A 20,055-nucleotide genomic window follows, 5' to 3' on the forward strand; every position below is an offset into this window, starting at 1 on the left:
CAATATGAATCTAACTGAGTCAGAACAAACCTCTTATAAAACCTAATAAAAGACATACCAAACATCTACTCAAGACTGTCAAATATATACCACAAAAAACAAACCAAGATGTTACCAACCGAACCAAAAATGTTAGTAGCCACCATGTTTGGTTGGTAGTACCAAACCCACTTGAGTAATAATAGTAGGAGAGTTATACAAAATTTTCAATACCGCTATAGTATCGTATCAACCAATTCAATATATATATATATATACACACACACACACACACACACACACACACACACACACACACATATATATATATATATATATATATATATATATATATATATATATATATGCTTAGGTTATTATATTCAAAGTAATTATTATATTATTGTATGCATAAATGTGGGCCAATCATTTCACTTATTTTAAGAAAGTGATTAATATATATTATTGAATTAAATATAATTGATAAATACCATCAAATTTAACTAGAAGGGTATTTTAGTCTATTAATATAGATTTAATAAAGGAAATATGCATATTTTAAGGGATCATAGATTCTATTAATTTTAAAAATCCGATTTTACGAATTATAAGGTTTTTAATTTGGACATTCTAACAGAATATGTTTGAGTATGTTCAAAAATAAAAATATTCTAGAAACATAAAATAATAAAAATATTCTTAAACATATTTCTTGATCATGACTTTGAAAATTTCTTGTATAATAACAAATTCTCGAACTAGCAATTGAAGAATTAAAACAAAAATAACATTATTTCTTATAGAATACATATAACAATTGCTAAGAATTACATTTATTGTTAAAGAATAAAACTAAAAACTTTCAAATCGGGAAAAAAAACATCAAAATCTAACAAATACACTAATACATTCTAAAAGAATAATGTTGCTAAGAGGCTTCGTTCAAATTTCGTGGTCCGTTCTTCAAGCATCAGCTTCAGTGGAAACAAATCCAATGAATAAATTAGTGACAAAATATCCATATTGCATTCAAACATAATTGAAATTCGTGATTCCATTCTGATAGAATTGGAATTCACTTACCAATAATTATATTAATTTGGGGCATTCTAACAGAATATGTTCATGATTATCATAAAAAACATTCTTTTCTAATAGAATACTATAAACGAAGAAATGCCATTCAGTTGAAGCATTTTAGCGAGCGTTTGGTGTGCATCAAAACAACTTTCAATTTCCTGTAAAAATTAAACAATCAGAACAAATTCTCAATTCACCAAAAATATTACACCTTGAAAGAATTAGACAATAAACCTAAACACATCCAAAATTTCTTTAATTTTTGTCAAACAATCAACCCAAACATCCATTCTATATATTGAAATCAAATCAAATTAAAAAAAACCCCATTTGAAGATTAAAATTCATTGGTTTACAGTAAATCAGTCAAAATAAGAAGAAGAAGAAAGAAACATGTACCCATCGACCTCATTGTCTCTCGTTCTCACCTTACCAGAAAAAAAGGAAGAAGTGGCTGAGCCGCCTACTGCCACCGCTGATTTTTCTTGTCCCTGCCTAATCGATTTTGTTGTAATGAAATACACAGTGGTAGAGTGTGTAAAGATCGGAATCAGAGACCTTGAAGGGGATGCTTCTTATCGAAATCAAAATTGAAGAAGAACATACAATACTAGAAACTTATCTGATTAGAGGGGTAGGGAACCGATCGATAACTGCTTCCTTCGAACCAAGTGCCGCCTCTTCATCCCGTCGATTGAACCACCCACCTCTCTTCCCTTCACACACTATGCCGGAACCGGGAGAGAAGCAGCCAAGAGCTGCTTGATTGTTAAAGGTCGATGTTTTATGTCTAGGGTTTTAAAGCGGTAAATATAAATGATTTTGCCTAAATTAAAGGGTTTATGATTTGAATAATTAATTACCAAAATTAATTAAAAGCTAAGATTACAATTTTATCCATATCTAGGTTTTTAAAATGATTGGTCCACATTTATGCATACAATAACACAATAGTTACTTTAAACACTTGAACCTATCTCTCTCTCTCTCTCTCTCTCTCCCTCTCTCTCTCTCTGTGTATATATATATATATATATATATATATATATAGAGAGAGAGAGAGAGAGAGAGAGAGCTAGGTTCAAATGTTTTTAGCAAGTATTGTGTGCCTAAATGCACCAATGAGAATTCAAGAAATAATTAAATCACTAATAAATAATAAAAGGGTATAAGAGTAATCTACACTATAATTAATTATGGTAAAAGAAAACAAAATCAATCAATATCCCACTAATTTAGGTTATCAGTTTCATATAACAACACCACCCACCGATTCCCCCTACTTATCTAAAAATCATCTTTCTAAACACAACTCCAAACCCCATGATTTCCAGTCAAGCATCCACACGCAAACATGATCTGAAACATGCTTCTATTCGTGAAATGACCCACATAGTGCACCCCTGTCGGAATACAAGCCTTGAACTCGTCACCGTGCTCCGGTGATAACGGACACACCACAAGCTCATCAACCTCCGAGGCGGCAGGCAGCGGATGCCGGTTTCTTGTTGCAGAGAGGAAACAGGAGAAGAAGGAAAATGTCACACCCCAAAACCAAGAACGGCGGAAACGTTCTGGGGCGGAGGACGTCATGTATAGTACCACAACATAGTATAATAGCAAACAAGTAAACAACATCATCCATTGCATTAAATATATAATTTTAATACAAGTGTGTTATGTAGTATATAAGACACCAAAATATGAATCAAAATAAAGATGAGTCTTGAATGCGCTCCATTTTCTCAAAAGTTGGCATCAGTACCTGTCTACTGATGACCTGAGAATACAAGTAATTTTGAAAGAGTTTATCTGCATTAAAGCTGGTGAGTTCATAAGTATTTAGTGTTTATGTTGGTATCAAAATGTTTGAAACAGTGTTTGAAGTACGAGTTTGTAAACGTTTGTAGTAAAAGTATGCGAATGTTTGTAAGTGTTTGTAAAAGTTTGTAACTCCTAGAAAATCCTATATTTTCTACTAAAAGTAGCCTTCTACCAAAGCACAACTGTTTTGTATGTTTGTTTCTTGTAAAAGTGTGTAATTTTCCCAAGTGGAACTATCATTATCAAAATATAGTTTGTACATTAATGGTTAAGTGAAATAATCACCAAATAAATGTAAAGGGTAAATTAATGTCTTACTGTAGTTTTGTATTATAGGGACTACTGCTGTACTAACTACCTTAAACCGGATTTATATAAAGGTATTATGTGATTAATTGTACCATACTATCGACTGGAAAACACGACAATGTAAGTCGTCAAAAGGTATGACATTTGGCACCCGCAGACCTGCAGGTCCGGCTGTAGCTAGCAGCAAGGTGTAGGATAGTTAATCCAATATAGATCTATATGCAAACTCACGCTCTCCCTTCAGGAGATTCTGGTTACAACTCGGGCCATAGTATATGTTCTCATCATAGTATAGTTGTATAAGTTCTCGTAGTAGTAAGTAATGACTCATGAATGGACTGACTCTTGTATGCTTCATTGAACTAGAAGTAGTAAGTAATATAACCCTAAACTATACATATTATAGTTTATTAGTAGCCTTGTTTGTATGACTGAATGTATTGAACTGAGATAAAAGTCTTTATATCTATACATATATACATAATATATAAGTAAGGATTCAACGACACTCGGGCAAACAATCGGGTACTTTAAGTCCACAACCAAACAAGGACATGAAATAAAGTGGGTTATCTCTCCTAAGTCCTTCAAACCTTATTTATATAACTATATGTGTAGTAGACATGGTTTTAACAATATATAAGTTGAAAATCTGTAAAAGAAAGGTTTAGTATACAAAAGTGAATTTGATAAAGAGTTTGACATGTAAAATAATTTGATAAGTAGTTTGAAGTCATTTGTTTGGTAAAATAGTTTAAAGTATAGAAAATCCATTTGTATGCTAGTTATTAATCACATGTGATTGATCTAATAACTATCATGATTCAAATTGTATTCCCCCATAAAGCATTTACAAAACATTTAATAACATTTCAAAGGTTAACTAAGGGGGTATAAACTCACCTGTAGTGAGTGGATTGTATTGAAGTGTTGGACAAGGTGGTAGGTGACAAGTGAAGACTTGTACACACACAATGATCCTAGTTAACATATAATAAACATATATGTATCTAATTAGACATTTAATCACTAATTAATCAAGTTAAGACACCCTAGGATATAGAAACACTTTGATTCAAGTGTTAATGGTACCAACGGGTTGCATCTAAGGGTTGTATGGCATGACATTGGAGTTTATGGTCCAAGGACCACTCCTTATGAAGTTCACAGCCCATGACCATTTCCCCATAAGTTTATGGTCGTAAACTCATGGTACTAAGTGCCAAATTTTGTTTTAAGGTCTTACAAGTCATGATTGAGCATCCAATGATCAATTCCAAGCCTTAGGAAAGCATTAGGGGCACACTAACACTACCTTGTAGAGTTCACGGCCTAAGGACCATATCCTTATGTGTTTACGGCCGTAAACTCTCACGGGGACTAGTTTTGATTGTTGTTTAAGGTCTTAAACACTTCTAGGAAGGATCAAGGTTGGCAACCAAGGCTTAGGAAGGAACTAGGGTCCATTTAGCCACCTTAAGAGGGGTTCACGGCCCAAGAACATCCTTGGCCGTGAAATCCTTTGTTCTTATGATTCTTGATGATTTTCAAGTGTTATGAAGTTCATATTAAGCTCACAAGAAGCTACGGCAAATGTACTTACAAGATAAAAGCTCGATTGGGTGTTTAAGATCCAAGAACACTAGTGTGTGTTCTTGGTGTTTTGAAGAACACTTGAAGATCTAGCTAAAAAGAAATAATGAATGGATGAAATGATGTATAGCTACTAGATATTAGGTTATAACAACAATTTAAGTCGAGAATTACTTACGTTTTCAGAAGATCGGGTGAAGAACGGGTTGATAGTTGAGAGAGAATGGGGAGTAAACTTGAGGGTGAAAGTGAGAAATGAGGGTTTTGGGGAGTAAACTCATGTCTAAGCCATGAGTTCACGGCTACTAGGGAGTTTACGGCCCAAACTCTAAAAGTTTGTCCGTGAACTCCTTATTAAGGTGGTATGTGCGGTTTTGCAACTCCACGACTCGAGACGGTACTTCCTTTCATCAGTTCGTTTGAAGAATAAATACTAAAAACACTAAAACGGACTTTAAATTGGCTAAAAATTATTAGAAATGTAATTGACTTTTAATTGAAGTGCTTGACTTTAAAGTTTGCACAAATGAAAATTCCGGGTTGTCACAGAAAACCGGAACAACGTCGGCAGAGCCTCAAGAGGCAGTCGGTGGCCTTGCCGGTCGAAACACGAGTGTGAAGGGGGTGGCGGTTCACGTCTTCAACAGCAGCTTTGCAACACCGATGGTGGAGGCAAAAGGCTGGCAGCGTAAGAGGGGTGAAGATGGCGGCTTGGTAAACTCCGAATAGATGGTGGCGGCTAGAGAGAAGACGAGTTAGGGTTAGGGTATGGGAGTTGTTACCTTAAAACGGGAGGGAAGATCATCGGGTTCAAGTCCCGTACTCCATATCAAACTTTCATCCTTTTTAACAAGTTTAGTCCCTCCCCCACCAAGCCTTTCCAACTTGAATCCAATATTTACCCTGGCTTTGGAATTCTTCTTCAAATTAAATCCGGTAATTACCATTCGTTTCCGATAGAATATGTTACAAATTCTTTAAGAATATTCAAAACCATTCTGCAAGAATAGTTTATTCTGTAAGAATATTTTATTGTTGTATTCTATTATAATGCATTGAATTGTTTTTATTTTGAAAATTGATTATCTTTTCTTTGTAGATTTAGGTTTTGAAGAGGCTAACATTGATGTGGAGAAGGAAGAAAACATATAGAACGAGAGTGTATTATACTAGAATGTGTTATGCTACAATGTATAAAGTGTTGCTTAAAAATAATATTCTTTCAGAATAGATTAGTGTTTTTGTTAGATTTTGATGTTTTTTTTTTTATTTTTTCTTTCAGAATGTTGTTATTATTCAATGAATCACAATCATACAATGTAATTATTGTTATATTATTAGTTCAAGAATTTTTTTGTGTATTCTTTCAGAATGTATTTACTAGTTTATGGTTGGCATTCTGCCATTCCAACAGAATAAAATCGAAAAATATATTTACTAGTTTATGGTTCGCATTCTATCATTCTGACAGAATAAAATCGGCTTTTTAAATTTGAATTAATTTAAAATATTCCGATTTTTAAAAAATAAAGGAATTAATCATCCCTAAAAATCCGAAAATTTCCTTTTTTAATATAGATTAATTGACTAAAATGCCCTTATGTTGAAATTTGTGTGATTATACGGTACATGTTATCATATTCTACTATCATACGGTACACTAGATTTGTGCATTCTGGCACGCAATAGTTAGTAAAAACAAAATAACCTAACCCTATATATATATATATATATATATATATATATATATATATATATATATATATATATATATATATATATATATATATATATATATATATATATTTCCGCGCAAAGCGGCGGTGATAAATGGTTTTTTTGGCGAATAGTTTTTTATGGGTAAATAGTTATTAGATTTTATTATTAGTTATTATGTAATAAAAAATTTTCCAGTTTTAAATAATATATTTATGTTTAGACCTTATATTTACATTGTCTGTTTATACTATTGATGTAAATTAATTAATGTCGATGTATAATTTAAGAAATATAAATTAATATATAAACATAAATTTAATATTTTCAATTTTAATTTTGCTTCAAATTGGATTTCTTAATAACCTTCCATAATTCAAGTATTCAAACTTTTGGAAAATATTAGTAATTATTTATGCATAATTGATTTGTCTAAAAGACTTTATAGCGTGTATATCTTAAAATTCAAGATATGACTCATATTTTTATAATATAATATAAGGTACCATTTTTGTTTAATATATTTATGTTTAGACCTTATATTTATATTGTCTGTTTATACTATTGATATAAATTAATTAATATCGATGTATAGTTTAAGAAATATAAATTAATTTATAAACATGAATTTAAATTTTAAATTTTCATTTTCTTCCAAATTGGATTTCTTAATAACCTTCAATAATTCAAGTTTTCAAACTTCTGAAAAGTATTAATAATTATTTATACATAACTTGTAACTTATATCTCTTAAAATTCAAGATATGACTAATATATATATATATATATATATATATATATATATATATATATATATATATATATATATATATATATATACTAGTTTATAACCCGTGGGAACCACAGTTATAAAATTAATCAAACTTTTATAGTAAAAACTCAAAATTAATAATAAGTTATTTTAAATAAATTATTAATTTAAGAGATATTTTTATTAGTTATGTGAAGTTATAATCATTGATTCAAATAAATATATAAAATTAATTTTTAATATATATTAGATATTTTTTATTTGTGAATTAATGAAAACAATAATTTAAAATCTAAAATTTAAAATAGAATCACATTAATGAGTAGGTTTAATAAATTTAAAATGGTAAACTAATAGATTGACAAGTGGCAACACATTAATTAAAATGTCTAATATGATGACACATGACAAAAGAGCTATTCTTTTATTAGTATATATATATATATATATATATATATATATATATATATATATATATATATATATATATACTAGTTTATAACCCGTGAAACCACGGCTACAAAATTAATTAAACTTTAATATTAATCAATTATAATCGTTAATTTAAATAAATATGTGAAATTATATCACCTTATAATTTGTATTAATTTTATTTTAATTTTTATTGCATTGTTATGAATTTTTATTGCATTGTTATTAATTTATTGTAATTAAAGTGAAAAAATTTAAAATTTGAAATAGAGAATTAATAGGTTGACAAGTGACATGCATTAATTAAGATGTTTAATAGAGTGACACATGACAAAAAAAAGAATAAAATGTGTATTAATTAGGAGTCCTAATATGATGACATATGTCAAAAGGATATTAAAACTATTTTTTTATTAGAATAGGGATATTGTATATTTAAGTTTTTAGTATGTTTGATATTTAAGATTTTAAATGTCTTGATATAACATTTATCATATTATTAAACTTTAAAGTTTAAATTCATGTTCGCACTTCCATTGCTTTAAACTAATTGTCGAAATTAACAAAATGATTTTGGATCGAATTTTCAATCCCATTTATTGTAAAACTATGTTTCACAAAACTCTCGTTCATGTGTCACACACTACAAGGAAAAAGGTCATTACCGGCGACAATAGTCGCCGGCAAAAGTTCCAAAAGTCGCCGGTAATACTAATAGCGGCGACATGTCGCCGGTACTGAGTCGCCGGTACTGTCACGTCGCTATTGATCAGTTTGTCGCCGCTAATGAAAAAAGTCGCTGCTATTGACTCTATCGCCGCTAATAAGCTAGTCGCCGCTAATACTTGCTGTCGTCACTAAAAGTGTCGCCGCTAATTGTAGTTTTCTCTTTTTTTAATATTTTTTTTTAAAATATTCTTTCCATATACAAAACAAACAATATAAAATTATAAAAACTGTTATAAAAATATAAAATCGTTATAAAAACATATAACCAAAATCACATCCATACATACACAAATACATACAAAAACATATACATACATATACAAACACACATACATACATGATACACATACTAATACACAAATACATACATAATACACATATGAAAACACACATATATGTATATATATATATACACACACACACACACACACACACATATATATATATATATATATATATATATATATATATATATGCATACTAATACACAAATACATACAAAATACACATATAAATACACATATAAATACACATACATATATAAAATACACATTCTACATACAAAATTTAAAATAAACATATAGAAAGCATGTGGTAGTGTGTAATCTGGCAGAGAAGCATGGTGATGATAAAGAGAGAGGAGTTCACAGAAGAGGGAAGAAGGAGCTGAAGGGGGTTATATCTGCGAAGAGTATTAGCGGCGGCGACAGGTTGAGTATTAGCGACGACATATAGAGTATTAGCGGCGACACCTTTGGGGGGAATTTTGATGGTCAAAATTTTTGAGTATTATCGACGACAACTTTGGGGGGAAACTTTGGCGGTCAAAATTTTCGAGTATTAGCAGCGACACTGTCGCTGCTATTGGTGTCGCCGGTATTGGTATGTACGATATCGATTTTCAGTCATTGGATTAGAGAAAAAAATCAACGGCTAGGGTTTCACCTCATATTTCGACGCGGATCGGGGTCGATAGGCATTAGCGGCGACAGCCACCTTTTAGGGGCTACACATAACGCGAAAGTTATGTGTCGCCGCTAATGCTCATTATTCTTGTAGTGACAATGTTGTAGAACACGGAGATCCTCATTCACAAAACCCATATACATGATATATATCATTATCAACATACAAATATATTTGAAATGATAGTTGTAGTAAGAATTTTATATCAACTATAATCGATACGGTACATATTTCATGAAGAAAATAATCGATACCATACCAATTTCACCATTACATCTACTTACTCATCTTTTAAAGGGTAAATAAAAAAAATCAAAGTTATTGTTAGACGATACTTTAATAAATTATGATATAAAATATTATTATAGTTTTTTTATTTAAACGAAGAGGTATGATACTTTGTCGCAATCATATCATATTAGTTTTTTAATACACCATTTACCCCTTTTTAATATTTTTATTAAACATCGTTTTCATGTTACCATGGTAAGCTAGGAAATTGTTGAACCAATACATATACTATTGGTAGTACCCTACTGTTGGACTATTGTTGATGCATAAGTTTTTTTTTAATCAAAACATATCAACATGAATCTAAAATATATGAGTTTAAAACATATAAATAGAGTACCATATATACATGCAAATTATCTTTTCAATAAACATACAATACTGATTTTCACCCACTAAACCTTGCTAGTTGCTAGGTAGCTCTCAAACTTCGTCCCTTGAGTTTGGAAAAAATTTTGAGCCAATTTTAATTGCGTCTATAAAAATGTATTTGAATCGTTGAACATAAAGCGGAATAAATAATTCTTGAACCAATATGAATGAATAAGTTTGACATAAACAGAATGAATATTAGGACTAAGTGCAATATATCTTACTTTTCTGATTGCTAGAAGGTTATAATTAAACTCCCTTCTACACTCTGATTCATTTTTCCAGACCTAACACTAATTTTGATTTCATTTGCTAATGTTCTTGTGAGTCATCATTTACATTCAAATATCATGTTTTTTTTATTTAATATATGTACTTTAATTCGGAATTAGCCATTAGGATGTTATAAATTTTTTGTTTTATGTCTTATAAGCCCTTAGTTATAGCCATTATGAATATTATATTTTAAGTCTACTTGTTTATTTAAGGGTAAATTATATATGATGCTTTCAATTCGTTTGCATTTGTTTGTTTATAAGGTTACTAAGATGTCGTAGTTTCAAGCTTTAATTCATCTTCAACAGTGATGAAAAAGGAATAACCAGATAAAATATGTAATGATATATTGATATTTGTTTTGGAGTAGGTCCCACAATAAAAAAATGTCAATACCAAATCATTTAAAAATAACATATCTTATTTTAAAATGTAAAAAAAATGTTGCATAAGCTCTGAAAATATTTTATTATAAATCAAAATTGTCTAACTGTAAAATATTTTTATTGTGATAACCAAGAAACATTTTTAACAAAATACAAATAAAATGAAAATTTACAAAAAAAAAACCTACAAAAAAGGCATAATAACACATCATTTAACAACTTTTATAATTTTAATATATTTTTCTAACAAAAAGTACTGCTAATTAAGAAAAAAAGTTAAATATAAAAAAATTGTGATTGTGATCAAGTTTATTTATTTATTATTTTTTTTATAAACTGCATTTAATGAAAAAAAAAAAAGTTACTTCATAGGTGACATGTTAAACCTGTAAAATTAAATATATTATTGTTCTTAAACTGCAAAAAAACAATAAAAAATATAATGACTTTTTTTCTTTCTATACATAGTTAAAATATTATAAATGAATTAAGTAAGAAAATTTATATCCAAACAACATAGATGATACATTGATAACTTTTTATGATAAAGGAATCCAACACTAAATTAAAATGACGTCCACGCATCTTGTGGATTGGCTTTAAGCAAAGGATAGTTACCGGTCGAGTGGTCTTACTCTGTAACCCACCTAACCAACATTTTAAAAACAATAATAATTTAGCCTCATTGGTGGTTGAACGATAATTATCAAAGCATAAAAATTACATTTCAATTTAATTATTTGCAAATTGCATCCGGTTGATTTTGATAATATTTATTACTGATAGGTCGAATCCTCCTTAATAAATGAAAGTTTTTTTTTTGCCACATGTCAATTTCTGATGAGTTTTGACATTTGTCATTTTGTGAAAATTTTTAAATAAATATTAGACTTGTCAATTTTTGATTTGTTTCAATTTTAAAATTAAAGTCATATATTTATATATGTAAAGTATTAAATACAATATATATGATATTAAATTGCAATAAATGCATATCTCTTTTTTATTTTATAGTTGTATATTAAAAAATATTTTCTAATTATATTTTAATGTTTAATTTTTTTTTTTAAATCAATTCGTATAATATATGTGTCTCACACCTAATATATAAAGTTCTAAGGTTTAGTAGAATATGAAACATATTAAATAAGTTGAACGTGTCATACAGATTGAAATTTATCCAAAATGCATTATGGTACTAACCACATTATATATACTTAAAGAAAAACGTGTTGAATGGTCCACTCAAAATGGCTTATCTCTCTTCATTATATACTTATAAAGCTTGTATTTTTTCTTGAATCACATTCATTTGAAACTCTCATATATTTTTTCTTTTCACCACATTCATTTGAAACTCTCATTACTTTTCAATTTCTTTCTAATAATTATTATAAGTTGGTTGTGTAATCATATATAAACTAAATTTTAATATTAAAAAATACATTTTCTTCTACTTAAAAAGTTTTTTTTTTTTTTTTTTTTTTTTAACTTTTAACATATTATACTTAATGTATTAGGTCTAATATGTTGTATGTAAACCATTATCATTTTAAAGCTACAACTTTTGATCAATTTGTATAAAAATACTTAAATTGTTAATTTAAATATAACCTTACATGATTAACTTAAATATAAAATTTAGCTCAAGTTAAACAACCCAAAGAATATATGGTAAATAGTTAAAAGTGATAAATTGTAGCGTCTTTCTAATAATGATTATAAATTGGTTAATAAGGATAAATAAGTAAAAAACTTAAAGTGTCATAAAAAAATTTCAATATTAAAATAATATTTTTACTTCTACTTATAAAGTTATCTCTTTAACTTTTAACATATTATACTTAATTTATTAGATTTAATATTTTGTAAAGATAATAAATATAAATCCTAAAGTGTAATCATATATAAACTCAATTTCAATATGAAAATAATATATTTTCTTCTACTTATAAAGTTATGTTTTTAACTTTTAACATATTATACTTATTTATTAGGTCAAATATGTTGTTGTATGTAAACCATTATCATTTTAAAGTTAAAACTTTTGAACAATTTATATAAAATATTTAAATTGTTAATTTAAATATAACCTTATAGGATCAATTTAAATATAAACTTTAGTTCAACTTAAACAGCCTAAAGAATATTTTGTAAATAGTGAAAAGTGATAAATTTGTATAAAAACATATATTTGTAAAGATTTCAGCTATATAGATGCTTCTGTGCCACGCGCTGACATTCGCCTATCATCATATCATATCATACTATATTATAAAGGAAACATTTTTTTTCACCACATTCATTTGAAACTCCCATGTATTTTGCCTTTCACCACATTTATTTGAAACTCCCATGACTTTTCAATTTCTTTATAATAATGATTATAAGTTGGTTAATAAAATTAAATAAATATCAAACCTAAAGTGTAATCATATATAAACTAAATTTCAATATTAAAATAATATGTTTACTTCTTCTTATAAAGTTATGTTTTTTTAACTTTTTACATATTACACTTAATTTATTAGTTTTAATATATTGTCGGATGTAAACTATTATCATTTTAAAGTTACAACTTTTGAACAATTTGTATACAATATTTAAATCATAAACTTAAATATAACATTACGGGACCAACTTAAATATAAATTTTAGTTTAACTTAAACAACCCAAATAATATTTTGCAAATAGTTAAAAGTGATAAATTATAGTGTCTTTCTAATAATGATTATAATTTGGTTAATAAGATTAAATAAATATCAAACCTAAAGTGTAATCTTAAATAAACTAGATTTCAACATTAAAATAACATCTTTATTACACTTATAAAGTTATTTCTTTAACTTTTAACATATTATACTTAATTTATTAGACTTAATATGTTGTTGTATATAAACCATTATCAATTTAAAGCTACAACTTTGGAACTGTTTGGACAAAATACTTAAACTGTTAATTTAAATATAACATTATAGTGTCAACTTTAATATCCACTTAAAAAATCCAATGAATATTTTGTGAATAGCTAAAAATGATAAATTGTAGTGTTAAATGAAAAAAATTAAAATATAATATCAATTTAACTAAAATATTTCCTAAATATATTTGTATAATCGTTAAAAGTTTTCAAAGAAGTAACTTAAAATAACTTACAATAATAATGGTTAAAAATAACTCTATATAAATGATTATATTTTTACCTTTAAAATAAAAAAACAATGTCTGATATTTTAAATAATTATAATGATAGAAGTTAAAACGTTAAGAAAATAAATTTTAAAAAATTAATTATCAATAACAAAATCTATAAATAACATTAAGCTATATATTATATTTAATTTTATTCATAAGTAACTCGCAGGTAGAAGTCATTCAAATGGTTGAAATTACACAGTTATAATAGATGCGTATATTATCATATAATTCAAAATAATCAATATTTTATATTAATTTAGTATATAAATTATTATCTCAAATTTAGTAACAACGTTATTGTTATATTTAAAAAAACATATACTTGTAAAGATTTCAACTATATAGGTGTTTCTGCGCAACGCGCGGACATTCGCCTAGTTTCTAATAAAAGAATCCTAAACTTGCCACGTGTCATTTTTCTATAATTTTGAATTTTTTTTCTTTTATTTTAAAAAAATGACACGTCTTTTTTTTTAATGATTTTATATTTAAATTTAAATTTAAATCTTCTTCTAAATCCCTTAAAATTATTAATAAAGATTTTAAAATTCAAAGGTAATCAATTATATGAAATATTCAATTATAAATAATCTCATATTCCATTTATTTTATTACAATTATTATTTATCTTACTTTAATTTATCAACCGTATATTATACGGGTTATAAACTTGTCAATTAATAGTAGAGTTGTACACGAACTATGCTTTATTTTTTCACAAATTCCAATTAAATATTTTTTTTATAATCAACCCATGTACTACATGAATTATAACCTAGTTTGAAAATATCAGATGTTTTAACTCAAACTTACCGATATCCTTGAAAATATAAGATTATAAGATTTTTGTGCTGAGATAACAAGATATTTTTAGTGAATGTTGCTACTCTTTTGACCGTGACTCCCTCTCATTCTCTCTCCGATTATTCTCCTTATTATTCAGAAGTGATATATCAACTTAATAAATTGATTCATTAATTGAAAATATATGTTTTACTAACTTGTAGGATAACTACAATATGTTGTACCTCATGTGGATGAAACAATTTAATAAGTGGAAATAGCAACTACCTTATTTTAAGTCTCCCTCTTCAGCCTCTCTCTAATTCACGACTCCCCCTCCTAACTCCATCCAAGTCTAGAAAAAGTAAGTAAACAATATTAAATTTTGAAGGTGTTTAACAAAGCTTATGAAAAATCGATTTAGACTTACTACCAATATGACACCGGTATAAGTTATTTTTATCCAATCATCATTTTTAACTTATATCGGAAATACGGACCAAAATTGTCATAGATAAACAAATACTAACAAAACTGGTGTAGTATATATATTATTTAATAATAAATAACAAATTTGACTATACATAAACTCTTCCCATAAACATGAGTATGAATTTGCAAAAAAATAAGACAAACATAATTGATTTAATTTTGTTCCCATTTAATAATGACCAAAACTTAAAAAAGTCGAAAGCAAAAAGAAATTCAGGGCAACACAATTTTTTGTAGCTGATCAGATCCGTAATGGAGAGTCAGTTGCCTTGTGGGACAAAACTACAAAAAATGGTCATTCCAAAAATGGTACAATCTGTCATTCACCTGTTATAAGTAATATGATTCATAAATGATTCATTCCATTTCATTCCAATAGTCGTTATTGATTCCAATGGAATATACATTTCTATTCTTTCCCCAATAACATCATTTCAAAATACATCTAAAAGAGTAGTCAATCATCATTTACCTCATCCTTCATCATGTTTTGTCTCCTTTGCACCTAACCAAACTTTTGTAATCATCAAAAAGAATGTTGAATCCAATCGATTTTTTCCAGCCAAATTATTAATCTTCCTATAATCAGCATTAATAGATGGAGAATTTATAATATCTTGAAACTTCAATTCTTAATCATTGTTGTAAATTGTCACACCAATGGTCCATATGGCAGTAAATTGATACAGAAATGGTCCATGTTATAGTTAACTCTTACATAACTGGTTTTTGTAATAGTAAACTATTACGGGGACCATTTACGTAAGAATTTAATGTCATAGGGACTTTTTGTAACATTTAATTGCGATGGGACCAATTACGTAATTATTTGCTACATCAGGGACCTGATATACACTAATTAATAATTGCAATACCTCTTGCTTATGAAAATTGCGTGCACCAGGCATTGAAGCATTTTTCTTTTCAAAAACATGTGATGAATGTTGAGCAATTCCTGCACCAATACTTGCGATCACCGGTATGCGCATAGCATCTGAGAATACTTTTATCAAATTAATATCAAACCTTTTTCCCTGACCTGGAAATAAAAAAAAATAAAAACTCATACATAAACTATTAACACTTTTTCAAAAAAAAAAAAAAAAATTATAAATAAAGAAAGAAACTAAAAAATGTGCATGTCGTTTGATTATTGATTAGATACCATCACAGTTGAGCAAAATTTCACCGGTTCCTAATTCTTCTACAACTTTAGTAAGCTCATATTTGTATTTCATTAACGGTCCATTTTAGTCTTTACGTTATAATTTTTTGATCCAATTATGAACGACAAAATAGAAACAAATGAAGGGTATATAAGTTATTTTGTCATTTGCATACACAGGTTGAAAAAGAAGAGTATAACAAATACCACCAAATTAACAAATAAAAAAGCTTTTATTATTAACCAACTTGATTTTGAAGTGTAGTGGAAGACTTGGAATGCAGTCTATGTAAAGAAACAAATTACTAACTAAAGGTGTGAAATCAAAACATAATGAATTTTATAAGAAACAAATTACTAAACATTTAAAAAAATGGTATGAAAACTATAAGATTACCCTTTTTACCTATTAAGCAATGCGAAAGGGCGACCGAGTAAAAGACAAAAATAGCAGCGAACTTTCGAGCAGCCATCCATGTTTAAAATGGAGGTCAATAAGGAACCTATGATCATCCTTAAATGGACTATATCAGTAAACTAAATATAGATGGTAAGGTCGTTAAAATTAAAAAGATGTAAAACAAAAAACAAACAGCAAACAAACATATATAGTTTACTTAAGTTTTATGCAGACATTTCGTTGAACAGTTATTGTGCATCAAAACATCACTAAAACCACAACCATACCCTTATAAATCGACAGAAACATTACAAAAATAAAAAACAAAGCATGTAAATTTGGAGATGAGTAGCAACCTCTTCCAATCAAACGTACACATCACCAAGTATTTCATGCCGTTTAAAAATGTCAATAAAAAAGGAACAAAAACTATTCTGCAAGCAAAAGGCAAAAAGACGATTGCAGATGCTTACCGGTTCAATTCTTCATCTTCAGTTTACATATGCCATCTTTGAAAGCTAAAAAAAATTCGAATCAGAAATTTGAACATGCATAACAAATTTCAGAATTCTTACGTGATACTCAAATACTTTTTTATCAAGGTAATTTTTGGTTTATATGATAGAAAATAAGAAGTTTTAGGGTTGATAATTGGAAAATCACAGCACCATCGCCACTCCAACCCACCAGCAGTGTTGCCTCTTTCTGCTATGAACAGTATCGGCATCAGCACAAAGGCGCCAACAACTATCTCTATCTCTTAATTGATAGTCATTGAACTTTCTCCCATTCTTAAATGTTGTTGGATTTGAGTGTTGTTACCCAAGGAAAGAGATAAAAAGTGACGGTTTTAGTAGTAATCAGCACCATAACTACATTTAATAGTGGAGGAAAAATAGATAATAGATGAGAAACCAAGATGTATACTTGAACTGGGTGGCGTTAACAGCGTGAAAGAAGGCGGAGGCGGAGGCGTCGTCAGTAGCATCATCTGGATATAGTACGTTGAGGCGGTCGGCATGAAGACGCGTAAGGTTAAAGTAGGTGGGGGCTGGCGGTAGCGAAGATGGGAAACATCGTAGCTGGAAGCAAGTCGGTGAAGGTTTGGCGGTACTAACCCCGGTTGGAGGCTGTGTTAATTTTTGAGCAGAAGAGAACCATCACGAGAGGCAAAAGAAAAGGAGCATCGATCGCAAAAAAAGAAAGATAGAAGAAAAGAAAACTCTAGGAACGGTGGGTGATGTTGATGAGTTGGCGACGGAGGGTGTTGGTGATGTGTCGGTGGGTGTTATCTGGTATGGTAGTCGGATGCTTTTGAGGGAAATCGATCGAGGAAACCGGTGGATTGGAATGGACTTCAAACAGAAAGCGATAATGAAGAATCAAGAAAAATCTGAGGCGGTGGATGGGTGGAGGAATTAATAACAGAACACGTGGAAATAAAAGAAACAAAACATAACACGTGGAAAGTAAAAGACACAAAGACAGGAAAATGTAAAAGATACCATTTGACACCCAAACGGCCAAAAACATAAAGAAAAAACCTAAAGAGAGATAGGAAAACTACTGAAATAGACAAAAATGAAGGAATTTTACTGTAGCTAAGGCGGACAATTTTAATATATATATATATATATATATATATATATATATATATATATATATATATATATATAATTAAGTTCATTTGAGAACAGTATTTATTGTGAGAACGTGAGAACATCATTTGTATGTTATTATTCTTGTTTGAATTTATATGTATAGTATTGTAGTAATTACAATATGAATATATTCAATTTTATATTGCCATTCTACTATAAAATTTATATATATATATATATATATATATATATATATATATATATATATATATATATATATATATATATATATATGTAGTAATTTAGTAAATTCTAATGTGAATGTTAAATATGTGACTCTTCATATATTCGATGATGAATAATGTCATAAAGTTGTACATACTAAATTTTAATGTGAATATTAATGTGTGGTTGTTCATATATTTGTTGATGAATAATGTTTGTATATACAAAATTCATAGCAGAATAGTAATATAAAGTAGTATTTTCACGTTCTCACAATAAATACTGTTCTCACATGAACCTAACCCTATATATATATAACCAAAAAGAGGTTGTGACACAACTTGTTGCTCGTTTACTCGCTACGTCTATGTAAAACTTTCTTTAATTTTTATATTAAAATTATAGCCACAAACCCCTTTAAATTATTTTTTATATTTAAGTTGTTTCCAACATAAATCTTTTAAGTTAAGTTGTTTCCATTACAATGTTACATTAACAACTTTTGTTTGGGTGATTAACATGGTTGAAATCTCAAAATAAGACGATTTACAATCCAAGGCTGACCCAAGGATAATGCAAGATGTGTACCATACAAGGCCCCGAAAACTTCAAGACCCAAAATTCAGCCGATTTACGTATTAATCTTCAAATATATACAAGATGTATTTAGTCGATTAAAAACAGTATAACTGACATGACTTGGGCAATTGCCTTTGATTTAATCCACCCAAGTTCGATCTATATTCTCTCTCTTTTATTAAGTTTTTATCCTATAATAAAAAAAAATATTTAGAGTCTCATATTTACTCTTCTCATAAGATATTAAAAATCAATGGACTAACCTTCTACAATATGTGTTATACCTCCAATAAAGAAGAATGAGATAACTCAAGTTTGGTTTCTTTTTATGCTAAAGTTCATAGGAAGTTGTTTTGTTTTTGTTTTTTTGTTAAAAAAATCATGTTCAATAAGTATCAAGTCGTCAACATTACCTCTCCCCAAAATTCATTACTTTTTATCTTGAATATGATAACATAGAATTAACCATCTCCCTGATAATTTTATTTTCCTATCTGATATACCATTATGTTACAAAGTATATGGAGTTGTGTTCTCATGTATAATTTCTACATAATAGAAATAAGTAAGATTATAATACTCACCACATTTGCCAGTGTATAATCTTTTGATCAAGTGATTTTTTGTAACTTAACTTCTACTTTATAAATTCCAAATTTATATAAGAATTAATCCTTAGAGTGTAACAAGCATACATAATAGAAACATGTACAATCATATATATGTGACACAATACTTATTATTACCTAAGTTGTTAGAAATTTGGGGTATAGAAAGGCATGGAAATTCTTAGAATCGTGTTGAACACTTTCAGATTAAAGTATTTGGGTGGTACTCCCAATCTTCTTTAATTGGATAAGACTCAACGAGACAAGAACACAGAGTG

The 20,055-nt window shown here is 28.3% G+C and overlaps 1 protein-coding gene across 19 annotated transcripts; it reads right to left on the reverse strand.

The window, feature by feature from the left end:
* Positions 1-11,184: 11,184 nt before the first annotated feature.
* On the reverse strand, positions 11,185-18,179 carry LOC145073416 (imidazole glycerol phosphate synthase hisHF, chloroplastic-like). 19 transcript variants are annotated; one of them, XR_013691357.1, is made up of 6 exons: positions 17,692-18,176; positions 17,238-17,282; positions 16,075-16,193; positions 15,672-15,778; positions 14,996-15,062; positions 11,201-11,372 (listed from the first exon to the last, which is right to left on the reverse strand). XR_013691357.1 is itself a non-coding variant. In XM_079019963.1 (6 exons), exons 3-6 carry the CDS (start codon positions 16,835-16,837, stop codon positions 15,413-15,415), a joined length of 333 nt encoding a protein of 110 aa, XP_078876089.1. In that variant the 5' UTR covers positions 16,838-16,867; positions 17,238-17,282; positions 17,452-18,178; the 3' UTR covers positions 15,231-15,412. The 19 variants fall into 19 exon arrangements, 7 of the variants coding, with proteins under 7 accessions (XP_078876091.1, XP_078876089.1, XP_078876087.1 ...); XR_013691355.1 differs by having other exon boundaries at positions 17,238-17,273; positions 17,452-18,176; XR_013691354.1 differs by having other exon boundaries at positions 17,452-18,176.
* Between the last annotated feature and the right edge of the window lie 1,876 nt (positions 18,180-20,055).

This window comes from Lactuca serriola, chromosome 9, assembly GCF_051521515.1.
Source record: "Lactuca serriola cultivar US96UC23 chromosome 9, Lser_US96UC23_V15, whole genome shotgun sequence".
NCBI lineage: Eukaryota > Viridiplantae > Streptophyta > Magnoliopsida > Asterales > Asteraceae > Lactuca > Lactuca serriola.

What these genes read in the sequence shown, in the direction of transcription:
- LOC145073416 (XM_079019963.1), bottom strand. Translation starts at nt 16,837, where the DNA reads ATGGCTGCTCGAAAGTTCGCTGCTATTTTTGTCTTTTACTCGGTCGCC. An exon ending in CCTTTCGCATTGCTTAATAG is followed by an intron (nt 16,239 to 16,770) that starts GTAAAAAGGGTA and finishes TTTTATTTCCAG; the next exon opens with GTCAGGGAAAAAGGTTTGAT. An exon ending in AAAACATGATGAAGGATGAG is followed by an intron (nt 15,482 to 15,671) that starts GTAAATGATGAT and finishes CATTTTTTGTAG; the next exon opens with TTTTGTCCCACAAGGCAACT.